The sequence below is a fragment of the Eremomyces bilateralis genome (assembly GCF_010015585.1).
Source record: "Eremomyces bilateralis CBS 781.70 unplaced genomic scaffold P152scaffold_4, whole genome shotgun sequence".
Taxonomy (NCBI): domain Eukaryota; kingdom Fungi; phylum Ascomycota; class Dothideomycetes; order Eremomycetales; family Eremomycetaceae; genus Eremomyces; species Eremomyces bilateralis.
In genome coordinates, this window is record NW_022985070.1 from 35,484 (window position 1) to 56,115 (window position 20,632).

Genomic DNA, 20,632 nt, shown 5'->3' on the forward strand with positions numbered 1-20,632 from the left:
GAGGCGACAAGGGGGCAAGGACACAAGGCAACAAGGAATCAAGGATCTGGACTCGCCTGGCGGACGTTGGTCGTTGCCTGTTGGGGAATCAACAGAATTCCGATGCTGTGGTCGATCGGTCATTATTGTTGAACCTCAACCTCCTCGTGGAACAAATCAATTGTGTTCCAGTTCATATAAATTCCTTATCAAATTCCCAATAGACGAGGATCCTTCAGAATCCATTCCGGTTTTTCCCACTCTTAGGCCATTCAATTTCTTTGGTGGCGTCCTCCTCCTGTGATCCTGATTCTTGACTCGCCCCAGTTGTTGAACCACCGATCCCAAGCAGGATTGCGTACAAGGGGCAAATAAGGTTGATGCCTAGCTGCCTTAGAGTGCCGTAGAGCCCGTAGTGCACTTAAGATCCCTGCCAATCTGCATGGGCCCCATGCAATCTGACTGTGGGGAGCCAATAAGAAGTTTTTAAAAGAACCGGGGCCAAGCGGACGGAATTTCGTGGGAAAGCTCCGGTCATTTTTTGCTTCTCAACGCCCATCACCAAATAACCATTCACCACTTTGGACTCCCTCTCCTCCGTCTTCTCCATCAATTGTCCTTCCGTCCTTATCCATCAACATATCGAGAAGGGCAGACAGGCAGCTATCTTAATATCGCCTCCTGTCTTGCTGGGACTCGGCTTATCCGTCCCTTTCCTCAGTTTACACCGAGAGAAGAGTTGCCGTTCTCACTCTCTTCCCTTTCCTCCACCTTCATTCCATACTCCCTCCCCTTTAAATCATTCACATCCCGATCTCCATCTTCTCTACCACTTCGACGTTAAGAGTCTTCCTTAACTGGAAACTCCGAAGTCGTCGAATTCCTCCTTACAACATCCTTTTCCGGAGCGTCTAGGACCAACATCCACCTACAATCGATACCCTCCCCCCATCATGGCCTCCAACATGCGCCCCGAAGTCCAACAGGACCTCGCCCACACCCTCCTTGTCGAACTCCTCGCCTACCAATTCGCCTCCCCCGTCCGATGGATCGAAACCCAAGATGTCATCCTGGGCGAGAAGGTCACCGAGCGCATCGTTGAAGTCGGTCCCGCCGACACCCTCGGCGTCATGGCCAAACGCACCATCGCGAGCAAATACGACGCCCACGATGCCGCCCGCTCGGTCCAGCGTCAGATTCTCTGCTACAATAAAGATGCCCGAGACATCTATTACGATGTCGAGCCGGAGGAGGAGGAGCCCGCTCCTGCGACCGGGGCCGGAGCCGAAAACGCGTCTGGCGCTCCGTCCGCACCCGTTCCCGTTGCCCAGGTTGCAGCTCCATCACAAAATGCTGGGCCTGCCGCTGCGGTGCCTGATGAGCCGGTGACGGCGACCGATATCGTGAGGACGTTGGTCGCGCAGAAGTTGAAGAAGCCGGTTGCGGATATTCCGGTGACCAAAGCTATCAAGGATCTGGTCGGAGGTGAGTCCATGACTTCATTTGGAATGACACGAGACTAATCATCATCAGGCAAATCAACATTGCAAAATGAAATCCTCGGAGATTTGGGCAAGGAGTTTGGCTCCACGCCCGAAAAGCCGGAAGACACACCCCTCGATGAGCTCGGAAGCTCAATGCAGGCCACGTTCAATGGACAACTCGGAAAACAGTCCTCCTCCCTCATCGCCCGCATGGTATCCGCCAAGATGCCTGGTGGCTTCAACATCACCGCAGTCCGAAAACATTTGGAAACAAGATGGGGACTTGGGTCGGGTCGCCAAGACGGCGTCCTCTTGTTGGCACTCACCAACGAACCCGCAGCTCGATTGGGCTCCGAGAGCGACGCAAAGGCATGGCTCGACGACCTTTCAAACAAATACGCCGACAACGCTGGCATCAGCCTGACATCACCCACCGCTGGCGGCGACGCTGGTGGCGCTGGTGGCATGATGATGGACCCGGCTGCTCTCGATGCCCTCACGAAAGACCAGCGAGCACTGTTCAAGCAGCAATTGGAGTTATTTGCTCGCTACCTCAAGATGGATCTCCGTGCCGGCGACAAAGCCTTCGTTACCTCACAGAAATCCGCGGACGCCCTCCAAGCCCAGCTGGACCTCTGGAGTGCCGAGCACGGTGACTTCTACGCGACCGGCATCGAGCCTGCCTTCACTCCGCTCAAAGCTCGTGTCTACGATTCGTCGTGGAATTGGGCACGCCAGGATGCGCTCAGCATGTACTACGATATTATCTTCGGCCGTCTGAAGGCCGTCGACCGAGAGATTGTGTCACGCTGCATCAACATCATGAACCGCTCGAATCCTCGTCTTCTCGAATTCATGCAATACCACATCGATCACTGCCCGAAGGAGCGGGGAGAAACTTACGAATTGGCGAAGGAGCTCGGCCAGCAGCTGATCGAGAACTGCAAAGACGTTCTGAACGAACCACCGGTCTATAAGGACGTCTCCCTTCCTACCGCTCCATCCCTCGAGATCGACGCGAAGGGCAACATGAACTACGTCGAAGGCCCCCGCGCATCCGTCCGCAAGCTCGAGCACTACGTCCGGGAAATGGCCGAGGGCGGCAAGCTGTCCGAATACGGCAACCGAACCAAAGTCCAAAACGACCTGCAGCGCATCTACAAGCTGATCCGCCAACAACACAAGCTCTCCAAGTCCTCGCAGCTTGAAATCAAGAGCCTCTACTCCAACGTCATCCGCTCCCTCGCCATGAACGAAGGCCAGATCATCCCCGCCGAATCCACTGGGAAGGTCAACGGCAAGAAGCGCTCCGCTCGCTTCCCCAGCGGCAAGAAGGGCGGCAAGACCGAGACCATCCCATTCCTGCATCTCAAGCGCAAAGACGACCGCGGCTGGGAGTACAGCAAGAAGCTCACCGGGGTCTACCTCGACGGCCTCGAGCAAGCCGCCAAGAACGGCGTCACCTTCATCGGTAAGAACGTCCTTATGACCGGCGCCGGAGCCGGATCCATCGGCGCGGAAGTCCTCCAGGGCCTCATCGCCGGCGGCGCCAAGGTCGTCGTCACCACCAGCCGCTTCTCCCGCGAAGTGAACGAGTACTACCAGTCCATCTACACGCGCTACGGCGCCCGTGGGTCACAGCTGATCGTCGTGCCGTTCAATCAGGGCAGCAAGCAGGACGTCGAGGCCCTTGTCGAGTACATCTACGACCAGAAGAACGGCCTCGGATGGGACCTGGACTACGTGGTGCCGTTCGCCGCCATCTCGGAGAACGGGCGCGAGATCGACGGACTCGACTCCAAGTCCGAGCTCGCTCACCGCATCATGTTGACGAACCTGCTGCGGTTGCTGGGCTGCGTCAAGTCGCACAAGCATGCGAACGGCTTCGAGACACGGCCTGCACAGGTCATCTTGCCGCTCAGCCCCAACCACGGGACGTTCGGAAACGACGGCTTGTATGCGGAGAGCAAGATCTCGCTGGAGACGCTGTTCACGCGCTGGCATTCGGAGTCATGGGGCAATTACCTCACCATCTGCGGCGCGGTGATCGGATGGACGCGTGGAACCGGGCTGATGGGTGGTAACAACATCGTCGCTGAGGGCATCGAGCGATACGGCGTGCGCACGTTCAGCCAGCAGGAGATGGCGTTCAACCTCCTCGGGCTGATGGCGCCGGCGATTGTCAACCTGTGCCAGATCGAGCCGGTGTGGGCGGACTTGAACGGCGGGTTCCAATACCTCCCGAACCTCAAGGACCTCATGACCGAGCTGCGCAAGGAGCTCACTGAGACTAGCGAGCTGCGCAACGCGGTCACCAAGGAGACGGCCATCGAAAACAAGATCGTCAACGGCGAGGACTCCGAAAAGCTGTATCAGACCGTCAAGGTGGAGCCGCGCGCGAATCTGAAGTTCGAGTTCCCCAAGTTACCTGACTGGGAGACGGAGATCAAGTCGCTGAACCCTGATCTGCAGGGCATGGTGGACCTCGAGAAGGTCGTCGTGGTCACCGGGTTCGCAGAGGTCGGACCGTGGGGGAACTCACGCACGCGCTGGGAGATGGAGGCGCACGGCGAGTTCTCACTCGAGGGGTGCGTGGAGATGGCGTGGATCATGGGGTTGATCACGAACCACAACGGACCTCTCAAAGGCAGGCCCTACTCCGGCTGGGTGGACGTGAAGACCAAGGAGCCGGTCGACGACAAGGACATCAAGGCCAAGTACGAGAAATACATCCTCGAGCACTCGGGAATCCGGTTGATCGAGCCGGAGCTGTTCCACGGGTACGATCCTAACAAGAAGGAGCTGCTGCACGAGGTGCAGATCGAGGAGGACTTGGATCCGTTCGAGGCGAGCAAGGAGACCGCCGAGGAGTTCCAGCGCCAGCATGGGGAGAACGTCGAGGTGTTCGAGATCACTGACTCCGGCGAGTATACCGTACGCCTGAAGAAGGGTGCCACGCTGCTGATTCCCAAGGCGTTGCGATTCGATCGCTTCGTCGCGGGCCAGATCCCGACGGGGTGGAATGCTAAACAGTACGGCATTACCGATGATATCATCGATCAGGTGGATCCGGTGACGCTGTTCGTGCTAGTTTCGTGCGCGGAGGCGCTTGTGGCGTCCGGAATCACGGATCCGTACGAGTTCTACAAATACGTGCACATCTCGCAAGTTGGGAACTGCATCGGATCGGGCATCGGTGGCACCAGCGCGCTACGCGGCATGTACAAGGACCGCTACCTCGATAAGCCGCTGCAGAAGGACATTCTACAGGAGTCGTTCATCAACACCATGAGCGCGTGGGTCAACATGCTTTTGCTCTCCAGCACCGGGCCGATCAAGACCCCGGTCGGCGCGTGCGCCACCGCCGTCGAGTCCATCGACATCGGCTACGACACCATCGTCGAAGGCAAGGCGCGCATGTGCTTCGTCGGCGGCTTCGACGATTTCCAAGAAGAGGGCAGCTACGAGTTCGCCAACATGAAGGCCACCTCCAACGCCGAGGACGAGCTCGCCCACGGCCGCACCCCCCGCGAAATGTCCCGCCCCACCACCACCACCCGCAACGGCTTCATGGAGTCCCAGGGCTGCGGTATCCAGGTCATCATGGACGCCCGCCTCGCCCTCGACATGGGCGTCCCCATCTACGGCGTCCTCGGCTTCACCGCCACCGCCACCGATAAGATCGGCCGTTCCGTCCCCGCGCCTGGCCAGGGTGTGCTGACCACCGCCCGCGAGGTGCCCGGGAAGTTCCCCTCGCCACTGCTCGACCTCAAGTACCGCAAGCGCCAGATGGAGCTGCGCCGCGCGCAGATCAAGCAGTGGCAGGAGGCTGAGCTACTATTCCTGCAGGAGGAAGTCGGCGCCATGGCGTCGCAAGCCAGCGCATCAGGCGACGCGTTCGACGAGGCGGAGTACACGTCCGATCGTGCGGACCACATCGCGCGCGAGGCGAAGCGCCAGGAGAAAGACGCGCTGTACAGCCTAGGCAACAATTTCTGGAAATCCGACGAGCGCATCGCGCCGCTGCGGGGCGCGCTGGCGACGTGGGGCTTGACGATCGACGATCTGGATGTGGCGTCGTTCCACGGGACGTCAACGAAGGCGAACGACAAGAACGAGTCGGATGTTATCTGCCAGCAGATGCGGCACCTGGGGCGGAAGAAGGGGAACGCGGTGCTCGGGATCTTCCAGAAGTATCTGACGGGGCATCCGAAGGGCGCGGCGGGCGCGTGGATGTTCAACGGGTGCTTGCAGGTGCTGAATACCGGGTTGGTGCCTGGGAACCGCAACGCAGACAACGTGGATGCGGCGATGGAGCAGTTCGACTACATCGTGTATCCGTCGCGCAGCCTGCAGACGGACGGCATCAAAGCGTTCAGCGTCACGTCCTTCGGCTTCGGCCAGAAAGGCGCGCAGGCCATCGGCATCCACCCGGCGTACCTCTACGCCACCCTCGAAAAATCCGAGTTCGACGCCTACGCCGCCAAGGTCCAAGCCCGCCAGAAGAAAGCCTATCGCTACGCGCACGACTCCCTCGTCAACCACACGCTCTTCCGCGCCAAAGACAAGACCCCCTATGCCGACGCACAGCAGAGCGCTGTCTTCCTCAACCCGTCGGCCCGCGTGGCCCTCGACCCCAAATCCGAGAAGCTGATCTACGACCCCAAGCTCAAGAAGGCGGGCGACCGCACGCCGTTGACGGCGAATGAGACGGCGCGGAAGGCGGAGACGACGAAGCTGTTGGAGACGATGGCGGCGGCGTCGCGCGCAGGGAAGGGAAACGCGAAGATCGGGGTGGACGTCGAGGCGGTGCGGGCGGTGCCGGTTGACAATGAGACCTTCGTCGAGCGGAATTTCTCGGAGCGGGAGCGGGTGTATTGTCAGGGTCGGCCGGATCCGCGGGCGAGCTTTGCGGGGCGATGGGCGGCTAAGGAGGCAGTGTTTAAGAGTTTGGGGGTGGAGAGTCGGGGCGGTGGGGCTAGTTTGAGGGAGATTGAGGTGGTGAGCGATGATAAGGGGGTTCCGACGGTTGAGGTGAGTTACCTATCTCTGCGATGATGCGGTTTCAGACCATGGATGGATAAATGCTGACTTTGGATTAGTTACATGGCGACGCAGCTCTCGCAGCGAAGAACGCCGGCGTCAAATCTGTCGGCGTCAGCATCAGCCACTCAGACGACCAGGCCGTCGCCGTCGCAGTTGCGGAATTCTAGACGCTCCTTCCGGTGTTTCTCCTGAAGACTTTTAATAATACAAACCCATGCGTCGGAGGGCAGAGACCAGATGGATTGAGCATGGTGGGAGGATGTACATTGCATTGTAATTTCTTTGCTGCAGTTGGCTTCGTGCGGCAGATCAGTGGCGTCGGTCGGTAGGGACAGAAGGGGTTTGTTGTCTTAGATTCGCATGGGCCTGGGTGCCGTGTATATGTATGTAGCCTTGTTATCGGTGTTGCAATGGATTGGGTGCTGGTTTGAGTTGGCTTCGATGGATTGCATAGTGGTACATCTTTGCAAGATCCCGCGACGTGTACTGACACTGCTTCCACACGCTTAATCCAGATGGGAAGAAATTAATGCTCCGGATGCATACCATAGGACGTTGAAAACGGTCAATTATTAATTGCCTTGTTTCAGTCTTCTAATTCCTCTCTCATTGAAGGGAGGACGTCAAAAGCGAAGGGCCGTCAATTTCTTCACAGATTTTATGACTCGATTTGCGCCTGCATAGGCTTCTGGTTCTATAAGTGTGGTTGTGGCCAAATTCGGTCTCCACGTCCTTTCAATATCGGCGCCAAATCGAAGAAGACTTCGTTTGAGCGGTTTATTCGAACTTTTATAGTCTTCTCCGCACCTCGCCCTACCTGTAATAGGGCTGTATATTCGGATACCAAATTGTTAGTCCACTGAGAGAACTGTTCGTCCCTACGATCACCCTCCTCGTATCTCAAGCGATAGAACACAAGACCTGGACATCGAAGCACACTATGTACGACCAAGCAGAATGGCCGAGAGATATCCGGCTGTCGCGGGATGTAGCTAATATAAGCATTTCTCCAATCAAGGTTATAGGTAAGCCTCACTGTATGACGACCCAACTGATCTCCGTCCGGTGTGTTGGGACTGGAGGTGAGGTCGTATGTTACCACCTTGCCGCTTCCAAGTTTAAGGACAAAGTGGTCGGGTAGAGATAATCTCCCAGAAACAGCCACTGATTCAAAATACATGTAGCCGGTGGGATTCGTACAAAATATCTCGTGTACAGCGCTAGGATTAGGTCTCCTAGGCAAGAGTCGCAGGTGAATCTGTCCTGGATCCAATCGCAGAAACTGCATACTATGGTACCGGATACCGACATGCACTGTAGCTTTTGGGAAGCGGAAATATATGCCCCCCAGGGTACCATTTTTGAAACCCCTCTCCGAGCCCCATGCCGACCGAGCCCAATCAGGCTCCTTAACCCAAACTAGCGTTCTATCTTAGTCCAGCACTATCGGCGGCATATACATATCAAAAAAGAGCAATTGAGAAACTAGACATGTTCGATGTCAGACCACATGAAGCATGGGTGCAGATTGTTGATGAGTGTTTACTGTACTGATAGGGTGGGAACCTATCCCGTACATTTAGTGGGTCTATAATCATTAGACCTGCTATAGCCTGCACGCTAAGCAATGTTAAACTCAACCGCTGTAGCATTTAGGGAATGCTTATAGGTATCCATAGCCGCCAGTACTCCGTAACTCTCCATCAATCCTTCTATGGACGTAGCACTCACCAACTAGCTGGAACTTTCCTCTCCCCCCACACAACCGGAAGGGAGCAGCCAAGTAAAATTGCAAACCAAGTCACCATCTGGGACATATCTTGAACCGATCTCAAGTAGAGGTTCAGACTCTTTGGAGGATTCATGGCAGATGAAAACTTTCGATTCCAAACGGCGGCCTGGACACGCCTTATTAAATATGGGATGGCAAGCTCAGGCACAGACCAATTGGCTATTAACCTCGAATTTACAGAGTCCTTTTATGCTTGTCACTAGATTTTACCTTGCATAAATCTACCTCCTACCGTACCGGCTCCAAGTCGAGTGGCTATCATAACCGAGTCCTCCCTTCCCTAACCTCTGTTACTACTGTGGCTTGTACTTCTGCCCTGCACAAGCTTTTTCAGATCTTTCAACATACGCAGGTCTTCCCGCTGGGAACTTTTACCTGTCTGAATGCGGCCTTTGAGTTTGGATTCAGCGTCCATCATTCCCATTGATCACCTTCGAAGATGGAGAGATGAGCTCCATGCTCGTGTCCGACCGCATGTTCCAAAGTATTGGGATCATTCGCTGGCATTCCGAGCCCCACCATCTCGCAAGCCTCGCATTCTCGTGCAAGATGACAACCGATTAATGACCAGGCTATAACGCGCAGAAATCATTTCCTGACGCTCCCTCGCGAGATCAGGTATGCTATTTACAAAGTGACTTTTAGACAGGGAGTCATTCACCTCGAAATCGAACGCACCAAAAATAAAAGAGCTTGGGAACTAAGGGGCTCTATCTGCCGCCGGAGATGTGGAAAGCTACTCAACGTCCCATTTCGACAACCTTTCGTGGACGACGTGTGTAAAGGGACAAAATGGTACTCTGACCCAGAGAAATTTGGAGTGCTAGGATGACTTCTCGCTTGCCAACAAACGTAAATATTATCGTATACCTATAACCGAACCCTGACCGCGGCATTTAACATCGATACATACTGACCCTATACTAGGTATCACGAGGGCGGCTTATTTATCTTCTTGGAGAATACGCTTTTTATCGGACGAGGGCGGTATCGGCTCTTCTCCACAACTTCAAAAACCTACTACCCGAGCTCCATCTCGGCAGCATCACATCTCTCGAACTAATATGCTATGTCGAATGTTTCACGGCCGTTGAATCCCGGCCCGGGCACGAGTATTGCTTGGATCTCCCCAATCGCCTTATCGACAACTTCCCCAGTTTAAAATCACTAAAACTATTAGCACAAACAAGAGAGTCTCAAATTGATCTGGTGCTGAGTCCGTTTGACGGGGCACTTGGGCCATTAGATCGAATTGTCGCACACTACGGAGCTGTCCGCCTGTCCTCCTGCTGGTTATTATTTCCAGGGTTATTGCAAGCTCCGCAATTGGTTGGGAGATGACGTTAAACCGGTCTTGAAAAACCCCTGGATCGGCAGTCCGACAGAATTTTGGCGCTCCGTAGACGATTCTAAACCAGATGTTGGCTATTGGATTGGAGCCATCGATGAAACTCTCCCGATAAGTAGGTTCAGAATTGACGGTTCTCGTCGGACTACTTCATACCTGCGGTACCAAACGCTAACGTCTATATGTAGATTTGCACGCTAGGAACAGGCGGAGCATCACTCTAATAGTAGTCTTGGGCGCCACAACTCTAGTACAGACGTAGGAACCAAGCTACAAACCGGGGCAATCCATTCCAATATATTAATGGAAATAGAACGTCCCCTTACGGTTTAGCACCACCACATCGGACATAGCGCCCTCCACATATTCACGAGTGATATGAACCTCATGCTACTTTAATGCACTCATATTCTCCACTATTATAGTAATGGAGCTAAGACATTTCTTTAGCTTGTTAACTTGTAGCATTACTTGAAGGGAGAGATGAATTATTCCGACTACCCAACTGGCGAGCGTCTCGGTAACAGCCGTTTGATCGTTCAACAGCGTCTAACCCTTCTAGTACTATTACTTCTCGGGATCCATTTCCCTCCAAGAATTATCTGGACTCCAATAATTGTTACCTTCCTCTACCACACACCTCTCTGCAACAACATTACAGCTAATCTTTGCTCTTCTGTTCTCAACCCACGATGGCTCATAGAGCGGCCCATCCCAAGGTCGACCCCAGTCACCCACCCAGAATGTCACACTTTCTAATTCGTTTCCGAGTTTCTTGCTACGCATGAATTCAAAAACTTCATTTGCCGTCGTCTCGTTGGCGTACGGACGGAGAAACTGCTCTTCCTCGGTACATCCTTCGACTTCGTCAGGATAAGGTCGCCAGTGATGTGGTTCTGTTTTCTGCCGGCGACATTCACTCATAATATCGAGCCACAGGTCAAGAGTACGCAGTGGGGAGATACCAGCGATAGCGGAGAGGGACTCGAGCGGCCAGGTGCCGTTGCGCGGGAGATTAAGGGAGAGGTGATTGAGATTAGGCATTTGTTGAAGATGCTCTATCTCAGTGGCAGAGAAGACAATGCCACTGGTACTCATGGCTTCAATGGAGTGGACATCGAGATGGAGAAGAGACTGGCCGTGGGTCTTGGCGATGGTCGGCAGGGTACTGTTCTGCGGATATGAGTTGGAGTTGTCTGTCCAAGTGAAGTTTGTTAGGGCGACGCCGTTATCCGCCAAAGCTTTGAGGATCTGGATGGTTTCATTGACTTCCCCGCCGTCCAGTTGGAGACGCTGCAGTCCTGTTAGGGCCTTGGAGGCTTTGCCGAAGAAGTAAGTATAGTTGGCTCTATTGTCTGCCAATGCTAGCTCTTCTACCATTCCCCAGTCCATAGCATCTAGCCAGAGATCAAGATTGTCCTTTTCGCGCTGTTCTGCAGAAAGGCTTATATTGAATGATATCTGCTTGAAAGCCTTCCCGGAGAATATCCAATCAGCCCATCTCTCGTACCATCGCATCGGCCCCAATCTAGACTGTAAGTCATTCCACTCGCGTTGATCGAAGTCGTATCCCTCAAGATGGAGTGTTCGTAAATTCGGATATGTGTCCTTTCCGTCGAGTGCAAAGGGAAAGGACCAGCGATCTGGCCACGATGAGCAACCGAGGAGCGTAACTCGGAGACGTAGTGACGTGATGTTCGGACACGATATGAGAGCTCGGTGGACGCCAGACATGGTGGTAAATCCCGGAACGTTAGTGGAATAGCCTGGAATCGTGGCTACGATGGAAGTTGGACACGAGTCGCCTGGGCGCCATGAGCGGCAGAGAGCGGTAGGTAGTAGTATAGAGCAGCTGATGAACCTTAGGAAACGCATGATTGTGCAGTAGATGTGAGCAGCGCTGGATGCAGCAAAACACGATATTTCTACTTAAATGACGGGACCTGACTGTGGCCGTATTCCTTACGTGGCTCCATGTTGTAGGCAGCAGCTTTCATTTCTGGCATTGCAACTGGGCACTCGTCAATGTTAATTGCTCAGTAATTGCTCAGTTATCTATAGAACCCAAATCGCAGATACGGGAACCCTAGTGCAACACTTTGGTGAAGGATACAGCATTATGTTCCTTATACTCTGTGGAGAATATCTCACCATCCTGATCGTGAGTTAATACAGAATCTCTTGACTGGTATCCGTGGCCCTTGGACCCCACCCACACCGAAAGTATGGGTCCAAGGGCCACGGATAAATCACATCGAAGTCAAAGGAAGTTTAGTCATCAATAACTATAGTAGAGGCCTAGAGGGGCTCTCTACATCATGGACGACCTCACTACTGAATGCACGTTTCTTACCAAAATTCGACGAAATCCTTTAACTTTAACCTATTCTAGCTTTCTAGCCTATTAGTATAACTCTTTTAAACAAAACGACGGCAGATTGCCCTCCGTTTTTGGAGGTTTGTGACGCCGTTTTCGCAGGTAAATCTGCCACGCTCTGACGCCAATCAGAACTCCCCTTACTCGCTGACATGGATCTTGCTGACATGGATCTTAGCCATGCCCCACCAACTTTGGTCCATGTCCCTTTTTAGCTCTGCTCTGACCTAGAACATGTGACGTCCAGTTTTCAGTATTTCGTTTTCCAACTCTACTTTCCAACTCTGCTCTTACTCGCTCATCCTCTGGCGTCTAAAGGGCCAGAAGAAGGGCAAGAAATGGCCCTAAAACAGATTCCGCGACGTTCACTTAAATGGCGTCGCCCTTCTTCTCTTCGCGTTCTTCGAATCGTCATCTACTATTCTCCCCACTGTCCTTATTTACTACCCGCCTGCCTCGCTTTCTTCAGCTGCAAAAAGTTATCCTGCCTCCAAGCCCAACTCTTGAAGAAGATCGAAAGGCTTATCTTGCTTCATTGATAATTCTCACTCTCGCAAGTAGCTTCTTGGCTATTGCTTATTCAATCATTCGACGACCTTGATTTTCGCCATTGCTATCTAGAATCGATTCTCAGCAAGGGGATGCACCGTTCGCTAGCATGTCTGGGATGGAAGCTTCCCTCTCGTCAGAAATAAGAGTTTCTAAACCGTCCAAGTTCAATCAGCGAACCAGCTATTGCAATAAGCTAATCAAATCGCTCTCTTTACTACGCACAGCAATTGTTGCTATCCTGCCTCTAAGACGATTACATGTCTGCGGAGAAGCTATAACGATTCGGGTCCTCGCTGTGTTAAAGTCTATTTCTATTCCCAAATATTTACGAGCTCTAGCGCACGCAACTCCCACAGCCACTCCACGACCCAATCTTGTCATGGCAGGCAATCGAACCTCACATTCTCAAGATCACTAGGGAAGTGACTCATTGCTTATCTCTCACACGGGCCTCCTTTATCAAGCAAGATCCCTCAGGCTTTCGATTATATACTCTTCACCTCAATTCCATTGCATCTTCTTAAGGTCTTCAAATTTCTACTCCCAAATTTCACTCCTCAGCAAATTTCCAATCAATCAACATGGTTCAAACCACCGGAATCTTTACGTCATTCCCTTCCAGCCCAGCGACTGCAATCCAAGGCTGGATAGCCGATCTCCAATCCCTCCGAAATGTGGTCATCAGTGCACATGCCGGACTCACAATCAGCCGCGAGTACACGATCTCATTATACGATTCAATCAATACAATGGTATAGCGGCGATTGGAAACAACCTACCTGCAATCGTCCCGTACGTGGTTGAATGCGTTAATTACGAAGCGCAACGCTAGGACGAACTCAGGCCAAACGATGATAGGCATATACTCAATCCTCAACTTGAAGATATTGATGCAGACATGGGCGCAATCAAGGGCAAAGTCAACACAATGGTAGTGATTGCGGCGGATCCGAGTCGGACAGAACCGCAGAAGAGCAGAGCCCTCCATGAAAGCTGTGCCAGCATTAATCGGGTTTTCATGCAGATGAATTATCATATCGCACTGCTTAAGCGGGACTGTGTGAGCTACGTCTCCAGTCGTGCTCTCTACGGATAATGAGCCGGATTGACGATATCAATCAGAGGGAGTGTATCAAATCAGCAGTTCGTATAAATACTATTATAGCTTCAGCTACAGTTTCACCAATCCTTAGTATGATCAATTGCATTACGTGACGCCTACCACAGTATGTCCCTCTCTGAGCGTCCTTTGTCCTTACCGAAAACGGATGGGCAGATGTGCGAAGGGCGCCTGTGGGAGCACGTTCTGTTTCCAGAGCCCTTACCTCTGCCTTTCACCAAATTTCAGTTAGTGAACTGCAGGGGTGAAAATTGTCTGCCCAATTATGTTCCATGTTTGTTTCTCGAATTTTTGCATGTCATACTTGCTCAACTCCAACTCGATGCCACTTGCTTGCAATAGCAATCGTATCGTCATCATTATCTCTTCTCAATCCGAGTAATACGCTATTTACTACTCGTAAGTGTGAGGCATCGATTGCACACCATCTCTGATCTCAGGCTTTAGGACGACAAGCTGAATGTGCCATTACCGGATGAGCTTCTTGTCAAAATGAGGGGAGATGAGGTTGGTCTGGCCACATCGTTTTCTCGAATACTAAGCGCTTGGTTGTTTATCACATTGGTAGATTATTTCTCTCTCATGGGATTGATGTTGGTCTCCCTGTAAGGGGAAAGGTAAAATGAGTGGTATTCACTTAGATAAGTAGATTGACGTAGGAAAATAATAAGGAACGTAGATACTGTGAGACGGTTGGAAAGGGTCACCATAGTGGTTGACCTGTTGTGTGGTCCAGTAATAGAGTGGGCTAAACCCAAGTCTTTGGACAGGGATGATCCCGGATCGAAGGCAAATGCTGGGGTGTCTCTTTGCTCCCCACACGGCCCCATCAGGACCCACCTACTGATATGCTGTTCTAATCGACCTACGATCCAAGCTCTCGAGCTTGCTTTGCCTTCAACTCTATCTAGATGTTAGTTAAGGAATTTTATGTAAGACTGGGAAGACATACATTAACGAGTATAACGGCAGCCACGACACACCCAATGTTGACAAGCGCTCATCGGCCCGCCAGGGGGACCCAGGCATCCATCCATGCGGTTCCCTGTTTCGTCGCAGCGACAGCAAGTCCACCCATATAGCTTTAGGTCTTCTAGATAACATTCTGGCTTGCTGCAAAGGTTTTCATCAGCCACAGCTGTAGTAGACCTCCTATTCCCGCACATGGTCCATCTTCCACTTGCCCGGTTGAATGTTGCATCCGGGCAGTACTCTGGCTGTGCGTAAGCCCGGTGGCCGCAGCGGTATTGACGATAATATCGGTTGCACATGGTAATAAAAATAGTGGAGGAGTAATTCTAGGGCAACGGCAAGTTGAAAAATTGACTTGCTTAGATATGTCAAAAGCCGCAGAGATCATTATTTATCCTTAACATTTACTATCAGCGCGCTGGGTAATATAGGGCCTATGTACCTACAGTTTCAGTAGTCGCCTGTCAAGCGCATCAGCTCGCCATTCTGGGCCCGCTTCATCCACTCATTTTGTGACTGTTGACATGGCTGTCTTCAACGACAAACCAGTGTCTTTGTTGCTAACCTGTATGGAACTTGATGCTTCAGATATCAAGATCCGGTTATGGTTAATGTTTGGATAACCACTTCAATGAAGTGGTCGATCTTTGTTAAACAGCCTTTCCTTTGTACGAACGCTGCAAACGGATAGGCAGGAGGATAATATAAGGAACGGTTCTGTACTGTTATTTAGTTTTAATTACAGCACAACTACTCTACAGATATTGGACTGTCATTCTGAGAACAACAGCTACAGCTTGTATTGTTCTTCGTCTTATCTTTCGTCCTTTGGAAGTATATGAAGTTCCTTCCCCACTGTGCCTAAGTTTGAGCCTCTACAGACATTCCAATCTTAGCACAATCTCAACAGTGACAGTATAGCCGCACGCGAACCATGAGAATGTGATTGGATCCTCGTCGTAGCTAACAACCATAATAGGTGCTTATGCTAATGCCTAATGGGGTGTGCTTCGCCCTCTAGTTTTGTAAATGTATCAGAGAGTGTATCAGATAGCTGCACGTGAACTGCGAGAGTGTGGTTGGACCCTTGCGGTATGGTATCTATAGGTAACCAATCATAATAAGGCGCTTAGGCTTGAGGTTGGGTACTCTATCCAGCAATTAGCTACCTCATCATTCCTCATCCCGCTCAATCTACCCTCACCTGCAACTTCTCTCGCACTACTTCCCTTCCCGTCACCCATATTCCCAAGCAAGCGTCGTCTGGCCTCCAAAGATAACCGTTTCTTCGCCATCATGACGCATGCCGATCCCATGACCAGCCGTGAAACAAAAGAACGCCCACAGTCGCCTCCACCTCCTTGGAGTGTACTCGAGTTCACCTTTAGCAATAGAAACACAGACTCGGAACTAGTCATCACCTGCTGTGGCAAGCGATTTTCCCTCCACCTCTTCGCCGATAACTTTACCGAGTCGCCGCGGCTGAAAGAACGCTATCTCTTCTTCCTGGAAGTTGCTGAGCACTACGAGCTGGACGGGCTGACCGTCGAAGACTTCTATGACTGGGCTGCCGAGCCGCTGTTTCCCCTCTTTAGGAACCTACCGCATCGCGACAAAGATCAGACATACACCCTTCACGATTTTTTGTTTCCCGAATCCTTTGTCTACACATTGCGAGCTGTCTCCGAGAGGCTAGTCCCCATACCCTACGAGGAGAGTAAGGGTGGTAACGCGCCGAGATTCGGTGTGCATCTTGCAGATGAGCTATGCTCTCCTTTCAAAACCCTCCTCCCCTCTGATGTCCAGATCTGCGAAGAGCCTGTTATCGGGCCACCCTCCGGGGTGCCAGGCAAAGTGCGTCTTAAGGACGGGATCCTCGCCTTCTTCAAGTTCATTCGCTGCGGAGACAAACACTTCCTCGAGAACGAACTCAATAACTATAAGGCGATTAGCGAGGCAAACCCAGACGATAGCTTGCGAATTTCTCGACTCTATGGCCTCGTGCGGGACGAGGCTGGCGTGGTCTTTGGCCTTTTGCTCGCCTACATTGACTGCGGACGTGTGACATTGTCTTGTGCTGTGAAGCCAGACATCGCAATGCCCTTGCGAGAGAAGTGGATTGTGCAACTCCAATACATCATCAACCAGCTGCATGCGGCTCGTATTGTCTGGGGAGATGCTAAGCCGGACAATGTCCTGATTGATAGGAATGAGGACGCGTGGATCATCGACTTCGGCGGTGGCTATACAGAGGGCTGGGTGCCTAAGGAACTGGCCGGGACAGTAGAAGGGGATTTGCATGCGCTTAAGAAGATCGTTGAGTTTGTTAGCGCCTAGACTCTTATAATATGAATAGAATATGCCTAACTAAGATATGAATACAGAGGGAGGACCGTTAGAGGACGCCGGAGATGCTTAACGCATGAACGGCGACGTATGAATTGGCTCGTATTCGGTCATATGCGCTCTCTTGGAAACTTAGTCCGAGATTCGCGCCTGATGATGGTGCGGCATTTCTACCGCAGAACCGTGGTAGATGCTGCATTATGTGTGTCTGGTGACAGCGTCATCGTTCCATAACGTCCCAGATTTTGAGCGAGTCCCTCCGCCCCTTTCCATCCCCTGAATTCCGGCCATACCTACCCCCTCGGCCGCTCCAGCTGCTGCCTGAGACGCGGGCTTAGCAGGTTAGGCGAGATGAGCAATTTTGTTGGAGATCCCTCGGGATCACCGGGTGTCAAATAGATTTCCAGCTCACCAACCACTTCCGGAAAGCCAAGGAGCTAAAGGGGGAAGTGGAACATGCGTGTGCCTCTCAATCTCACCGTCTCGCCCTTTTACCCTCTCGTGGTCCTCCTTGAGCATGAACGCGACCGCCACTGCTCGCCTCGCCATTGTCTTGCTTTTTCTCCCCCACCTCCACATCAACCAGACTGGCTCAACCCACGAGTACGGCAATGCAACGTAGGCAGCAAGCGACGAAGCAATGATACAGGGATCTAGGATCGTCATAAGCCGTGGACTTTGTGACCGACTTCCATGACTCGCATTGAGGATGACGGTGGACCAAGGTGCTGGACTCGGCGTGGCCGAACGGAATCAACGGCCCCCAATGCCGGGGGCTGTGTGGGCCACTCCGAGCTCGCGAGCAGAATGTGAGCGAGATGGTCGGCCATCTGCTGAACTTGGGCAGGAGCGCGGAGAGGGAGGAGGTTGGATTCGGATTCGGATTCGGAGAGACAGTCAGTCTTACGCTCGAAAGGGAGAGAAACGATCCAGGGAAACGGGAGGCATACCTGGCAATCCAGGTAGACGAGCTCCTCGAGAATTAAATGACCAGTAGAGGAGATCGCAGCGCCGGGTAGACAGAGTGTAATAGTTGGGACGGCGATCAGGCGGGAGTGCGGCGGCTAGGGAATGCAGCGATACTAGAGACATAGGGGGAGCAGGGAGCAAGCGAAAGATGAAGAGCGGTCGTGGATTCTCGGTCGCCGCAGTAGTTGAGGGGTTTGGGAAGACGGGAGCGATGAAATAAAACGGCAGAAGAAGGAATAGTGGAATGCGCGTTTTATATATGAAGTCGAAGCAGGCGGACTGGCCAGAGAAGCCGGGAAATCTTCGGATCATGAGCATCGACCAATGAGCGTGCACGGTGGGCAAACCTGCCATTCTGGCGGTCGATGTGCCGTCGTCTCTTTTACTTGATAACTAATTAATTTCCTCCTCTTGAATAATCCAACGGCAAATTGACCTCTGTTTTTGGCGGTTTGTGACGCCGTTTTCGCGCGTACGCTTGGCATGTCCTGGAGCCAATTAAGAACCTCACAACCTACACAGGACCTCGGCGGTTACGGAGTATCAATCATCAGGCTAGTAAACGGTTTGTTATAGTTGCATGCAAATGTACACTTTCGACCGTAAGAAGCGTATGGAAGTACAAATTTGTGGGTATTGGCATGGCCTCCGCTGTCCTGGTTCGGTTCTATTTGCCTCTAGTAATTTCCTGCACCGAGTACGAGTTTATTCCATAGTAATGGTCGTATTTGGTATTGGCATTATGCCGATCAAGTATTTAACCTACTCGGTTATACCTTTTGCACATTTTTAAAGGTAGGATGCCCCCAAAGTTTTGATGCTTCACAGGTCACGGCATCAAATCGTAAACGATGCTTTTACAATTGACTATAGCCATTTTGGCAGGCATTGCCTGCGGTCGGCCCGCGTGCTGGTCAATCGGTCAGCCGGTAAACACCTCCAGTGGGCCAGTTATCGGCCATGGCGCGGACTGGAAGCCAGAAGTTTCCGAGTATCTTGGAGTTCCATACGCCGAACCACCGGTCGGAGAACTACGATTTGCTGCGCCGAAACCTTTCAAAGGGAACAAGTCAATCACCGCGACTACATTTGGTTCGTCATGCCCGGAGAATATTGGTGGTCCGGCTAGTACAATGACGGACGTTGATGAGGACTGCCTCACTCTAAATATCTGGACGAAGCCACAGGTGGGAGAAAAATCCAAGGCAGTCATGATTTGGATATATGGGGGTGGGTTCGGATCAGGGAGATCCTCTACGCCGCTCTACAATGGCGCTCGTCTTGCGGACGAACACGATGTCGTCGTAGTTAGCGTAAACTACAGAGTCAACATCTACGGATTCCCTCGGGCCCCTTTTATCCCGGATCTGAATCCTGGTCTTTTAGATCAACGTTCCGGAGTTGAGTGGGTGAGAGACAAGTGCGTGGATGTTCGTCATGGAGTAGAGTTACCGTGAGAGCTGACAGATTCTCAGCATTGCGCAATTTGGAGGAGACCCAAAGCGAATTGTTCTGTTTGGTCAATCTGCCGGAGGCGGATCAGTGGATATGTATTCGTTTGCATATCCACAAGACCCTATTGTGTACGGTCTCATCTCTCAATCAGGAGTTGCTGCAAATTCAGTCGGCCCCCCACAAAACACGTCCTCGGCTTGGTGGGAATCTAGCCGTAGCCTTGGTTGCGGTGGGATTGAAGCTGGTAAGAGTACCTTGGCGTGTATGAGATCAAAATCCTGGCAAGAAATAACAGACAGCGTTCCAAGACGAGGGGTGAGTGCGAATATTGGTGCTGGTGGATTTGGACCAACCCTGGATAACAAGACGGTGCTCCCTGATTACAACGGGCGAAGAGCCAAAGGCATCTTTGCGAAGATTGTAAGTGACTACGGCCTCCATCACTTCGAATTCGGGTTTCTAATGCACCAGTAGCCGATGCTTGTGGGAAACACCAACTACGAGAAAGGCTTCTATGAGGATCTAGCCAGACAAAGGAATGAGACGCTACCGGCAACTTATCGCCCTCCAGAGTTAGATGGTTGCGGAACTCATGCTGCGGCACTATCGTACAGGAACGCTGGGATCAATGCCTGGAGATATCTCTACGCAGGAACATGGGGCAACGATACTGCCCCAGGAGCAGGTCAGTGATGGCAACCTGGATGAATTAGTTGCTCAACCACTAGATCTAACCTAATTTCTAGGTCATGGCGCTGAAATTGCGCTTGTGATGGGCACGATCGATCATCCCACGCGAAATAACAGCACACCCGAAGAAGCTAAGCTCAGTCTGCGCTTAAGACGCGCATGGACTGCATTTGCCAAAGATCCTGTAAATGGTCTAGTCAAACTGGGATGGCCTCTGTATGACGAAAATAGCGAGGATCCCACATTGATTCGACTCGGTGGAAGAAACTCGGCCCGTATCGTTTACGAGCCGCGATCTAAGTATGATCGCTGTCCTTCATCTCCATAATTGAGAGCAATGGGCCAATAAACGAGGAGACAAGAACGCTAACGCCAAAAGAGGGAATTTTCGAGGTGGCCTGCAAAACTATAAGGGGTTGATTAAAGTTGAGGGATTTCGTCGAATTTTGGTAGGAAAAAGTGCGCATTGAGTGGGGCTGTGCATGTGGGGAAAACCTCTAGA

The 20,632-nt window shown here is 52.1% G+C and overlaps 7 protein-coding genes across 7 annotated transcripts; 4 read left to right on the forward strand and 3 right to left on the reverse strand.

The window, feature by feature from the left end:
* The first annotated feature begins 761 nt into the window (after positions 1–761).
* Positions 762–6,940, forward strand: P152DRAFT_229462 (fatty acid synthase alpha subunit). The gene is made up of 3 exons (XM_033674548.1): positions 762–1,464; positions 1,513–6,497; positions 6,566–6,940. The coding sequence occupies exons 1-3, from the start codon at positions 933–935 to the stop codon at positions 6,674–6,676; spliced, it is 5,628 nt and encodes a 1,875-aa protein (XP_033536324.1). The 5' UTR covers positions 762–932; the 3' UTR covers positions 6,677–6,940.
* A 2,064-nt stretch (positions 6,941–9,004) lies between these two features.
* P152DRAFT_229738 (uncharacterized protein) lies at positions 9,005–9,839 on the forward strand. The gene is made up of 2 exons (XM_033674550.1): positions 9,005–9,165; positions 9,229–9,839. Exons 1-2 carry the CDS (start codon positions 9,130–9,132, stop codon positions 9,640–9,642), a joined length of 450 nt encoding a protein of 149 aa, XP_033536325.1. The 5' UTR covers positions 9,005–9,129; the 3' UTR covers positions 9,643–9,839.
* A 243-nt stretch (positions 9,840–10,082) lies between these two features.
* Positions 10,083–11,849, reverse strand: P152DRAFT_455742 (uncharacterized protein). The gene has a single exon (XM_033678853.1). The coding sequence runs from the start codon at positions 11,381–11,383 to the stop codon at positions 10,217–10,219; it is 1,167 nt and encodes a 388-aa protein (XP_033536326.1). The 5' UTR covers positions 11,384–11,849; the 3' UTR covers positions 10,083–10,216.
* Positions 11,850–14,514: 2,665 nt separating this feature from the next.
* On the reverse strand, positions 14,515–15,046 carry P152DRAFT_229759 (uncharacterized protein). Its single transcript, XM_033674551.1, has 2 exons — positions 14,651–15,046; positions 14,515–14,601 (listed from the first exon to the last, which is right to left on the reverse strand). Exon 1 carries the CDS (start codon positions 14,967–14,969, stop codon positions 14,652–14,654), a length of 318 nt encoding a protein of 105 aa, XP_033536327.1. The 5' UTR covers positions 14,970–15,046; the 3' UTR covers positions 14,515–14,601; position 14,651.
* A 938-nt stretch (positions 15,047–15,984) lies between these two features.
* P152DRAFT_392425 (uncharacterized protein) lies at positions 15,985–17,007 on the forward strand (the record flags this gene model as incomplete). Its single annotated transcript, XM_033676151.1, has 1 exon — positions 15,985–17,007. One exon carries the CDS (start codon positions 15,985–15,987, stop codon positions 17,005–17,007), a length of 1,023 nt encoding a protein of 340 aa, XP_033536328.1.
* A 182-nt stretch (positions 17,008–17,189) lies between these two features.
* P152DRAFT_229852 (uncharacterized protein) lies at positions 17,190–18,587 on the reverse strand. Its single transcript, XM_033674553.1, has 3 exons — positions 17,967–18,587; positions 17,851–17,903; positions 17,190–17,482 (listed from the first exon to the last, which is right to left on the reverse strand). The coding sequence occupies exons 1-3, from the start codon at positions 18,337–18,339 to the stop codon at positions 17,408–17,410; spliced, it is 501 nt and encodes a 166-aa protein (XP_033536329.1). The 5' UTR covers positions 18,340–18,587; the 3' UTR covers positions 17,190–17,407.
* A 1-nt stretch (position 18,588) lies between these two features.
* On the forward strand, positions 18,589–20,584 carry P152DRAFT_229809 (alpha/beta-hydrolase). Its single transcript, XM_033674552.1, has 4 exons — positions 18,589–19,405; positions 19,461–19,860; positions 19,915–20,125; positions 20,187–20,584. The coding sequence occupies exons 1-4, from the start codon at positions 18,837–18,839 to the stop codon at positions 20,456–20,458; spliced, it is 1,452 nt and encodes a 483-aa protein (XP_033536330.1). The 5' UTR covers positions 18,589–18,836; the 3' UTR covers positions 20,459–20,584.
* The last annotated feature ends 48 nt before the right edge of the window (positions 20,585–20,632 follow it).